Below are 2489 nucleotides of genomic sequence, written 5' to 3' on the forward strand. Positions count from 1 at the left end.
CGCTCAAGCTGGACTTGCAACTGATCTTACGGCTTATGAATGATCTCCAAGGCTGAAGGTCAAGCCGTTGCAAGCCGCCGATAGTTGGAGTGTCTGGCTTTAGTCGCCTGGCTGCCGGTTGCCACATGTTGTATGCGCGCCGCCACACATTTCTCATTGAGTGCGGCTATGCGGAGTGCGAGTGTGAGTGCGAGTGCGAGTGCCTGTGCATTGTCTGGTTAGTCCTTTCCGCATATATTTGAAAATAAAGTTACGACAAGTTGCACTCAATTTTCAGCATTTACTGTCAGCGCACAGGCACGCCACGGCCGCCAGTTGAGCAGTCCGTACGGTGAAGCCTGTGAAAATGGGAAAACTGGGAAAAACGGGGGAAAATGGGGAAAGGGGGAGAAAGCCACTATGACTATGGCTGCAAAAGATGTGTCAGGCGGAATGCGGCTGGTCACTGGATATGATATGCAGTGAGAACAGAAGCAATGGCCAAATGTTTAGCTGCGAGTTTCCTTCATCCTTTTGGTAATTGCCTTCGAGTACAAGTGCCAGTGTTGCAACTCTATTTCTCTGTGTGTAAATGCAGATGCCAGGCCACGCGTAGAAATCTTGAAATGAGAGCGTGTAACCATTGTTTGCCCTTTAACTGCTCTGGGCTCCCATGCCCCATGCCACATGCCCCATGTAGGCCACTGGTGTTCTTGTGCGATTCGCAAACATTTTCATTATGCCCATGGACATGGGAGCGTGCTTCTAAATTGATCGGGAAGATTGTTTTACATATGCGGGGCTAAAAAACAAAATGAGAACTGTGCCGTCGCACAGGTGGGGATATACATTACATGGGTCCCAAATCTCTTTCAATTCTTCGCAGTGCAGCCCTGGTGATAACCTATTTTTCAAAGGACAATGCATCAAGGACTCTGGCTTATCTGCCGCCAACCGCCATTCCCCAAACTTTTTAGCAGCGTTACACGGAAAAATGGGGAAAATTCCAACTTTGTTTTGATTGAATGGGAATGCTATATATTTTATACAAATTTGTAGTGTCACGATGGTTTTTCGAGTGTAGCTGGTCGACTCGGACCGACGATAAGCTGTGCAGGTGGTTGCCCCATTCCGGGCATTTGCATATGGAATTGTGTGGTGCGTGCGAAGTAACGCCAACAAAAGCGACAGGCTAAAGTGGCAAAGTGGAGCCGGCGAGTCCACCACCCACGTCCACCTCCACATCCACCACCCACGTCCACATCCACCTCCACATCAACCTCCACATCCGCCTCCACATCCACGTCCACATTTCACTGTGAAGAGTGTCACTGGCTGGCTGTCACAGCCTCCGGCAGCTGCAAGTGTATTTAAGTTTCAACAAATTAGCTTAGTGAGTCAGTGAGTTAGCTGCTCATAAATCCGTGGCCATAAAAACACGGACACGAGATACTCTGGCTGGGGGGTTCCGGAATGAAAGTGGAGAGACAGTTGCGACAGCCAGAGCGACAGCATCTGTCATTGGCTTGGCTTCCATTTAGCCAAGATCCCCATTTCCATAACCATAATTACCAGTATCCAGTCACGTACGCGTGCCGCCTTCCTTTGCAATGCATTTCGGATTCGGATTCGGATTCGAATTAGAATTAGAATTAGTTTTTCGTTTAATTACCGCTGTGGGTCATCCACACTTAACATAGTCTAGATATATTACTAAATAGAATGAAAGCGATTTATTGCTTGAGAGCAGCGAGTCTCGCTCAATAGATCGTGAATTTAAATAGATTTCAGTTTGGGCAACGAAGACAACTGTTAGTACGCTCTTAATTTGTTCGGCTCCCTCAAGCCATGGATCCCATGGAAGTGTTGGGCTTGCCGGGATCCGTGTCACCGCGTGCCCCCTTCTCCGACTCGCAAAAGAATCCGTAGGAATTGCCCAGGCGGTTGTGATAGATTCCGGCGGATCGAAGGCGTTCGTCCAAGAGATAGCGGCTGCACGACAACTCACGCTGGCCGCTCGGATCCACCATGCGGTGGGCCACTCGCCGTCCGATGGTCAGCAGTTGGGCAGTGCGGTAGGTGTGCGCGGATCCGGCTCGAGGGACCAGGGGGTTGTAGTCGAAAATGTCCTGCATGCCAGACAACTCCGGGCAGCTCAGGAAGATGTCCCGGGAACAGCGCGGCGTACTGAAGGGCTCATCGTCATCGTCATCGTCGTTGGCATAGCGTTTGGAATTTTGCTCGACCAATTTTTCGACAATCTCAGTGATTTTGCCCTCCTCAGTTCTTAAAATATTGGCCATTCTGTGTGAGGGGTGGTGTATAGTGCGTAGTACGTTACTCGTGTGCGACTCGCTGCCACAGCAGTCTTACCTGGTTTTGTTTGCTTAAAAGGAAAAATGAAGTTTGTATAAAATTGGCTTGAAGCCGTAACTAAGTGAACAGGCAACACAGGCAAGGAACACACATTGAAAGCGGCAGCTATTTCTATGAAGAACTGATGTGCAAAA

General features: G+C 49.3%; 1 protein-coding gene across 1 annotated transcript; it reads right to left on the bottom strand.

The window, feature by feature from the left end:
• Positions 1-1687: 1687 nt before the first annotated feature.
• LOC6523828 lies at positions 1688-2489 on the bottom strand. Its single transcript, XM_002099667.3, has 2 exons — positions 2353-2489; positions 1688-2283 (listed from the first exon to the last, which is right to left on the bottom strand). Exon 2 carries the CDS (start codon positions 2280-2282, stop codon positions 1821-1823), a length of 462 nt encoding a protein of 153 aa, XP_002099703.1. The 5' UTR covers position 2283; positions 2353-2489; the 3' UTR covers positions 1688-1820.

This window comes from Drosophila yakuba, chromosome X (assembly GCF_016746365.2).
Source record: "Drosophila yakuba strain Tai18E2 chromosome X, Prin_Dyak_Tai18E2_2.1, whole genome shotgun sequence".
NCBI lineage: Eukaryota > Metazoa > Arthropoda > Insecta > Diptera > Drosophilidae > Drosophila > Drosophila yakuba.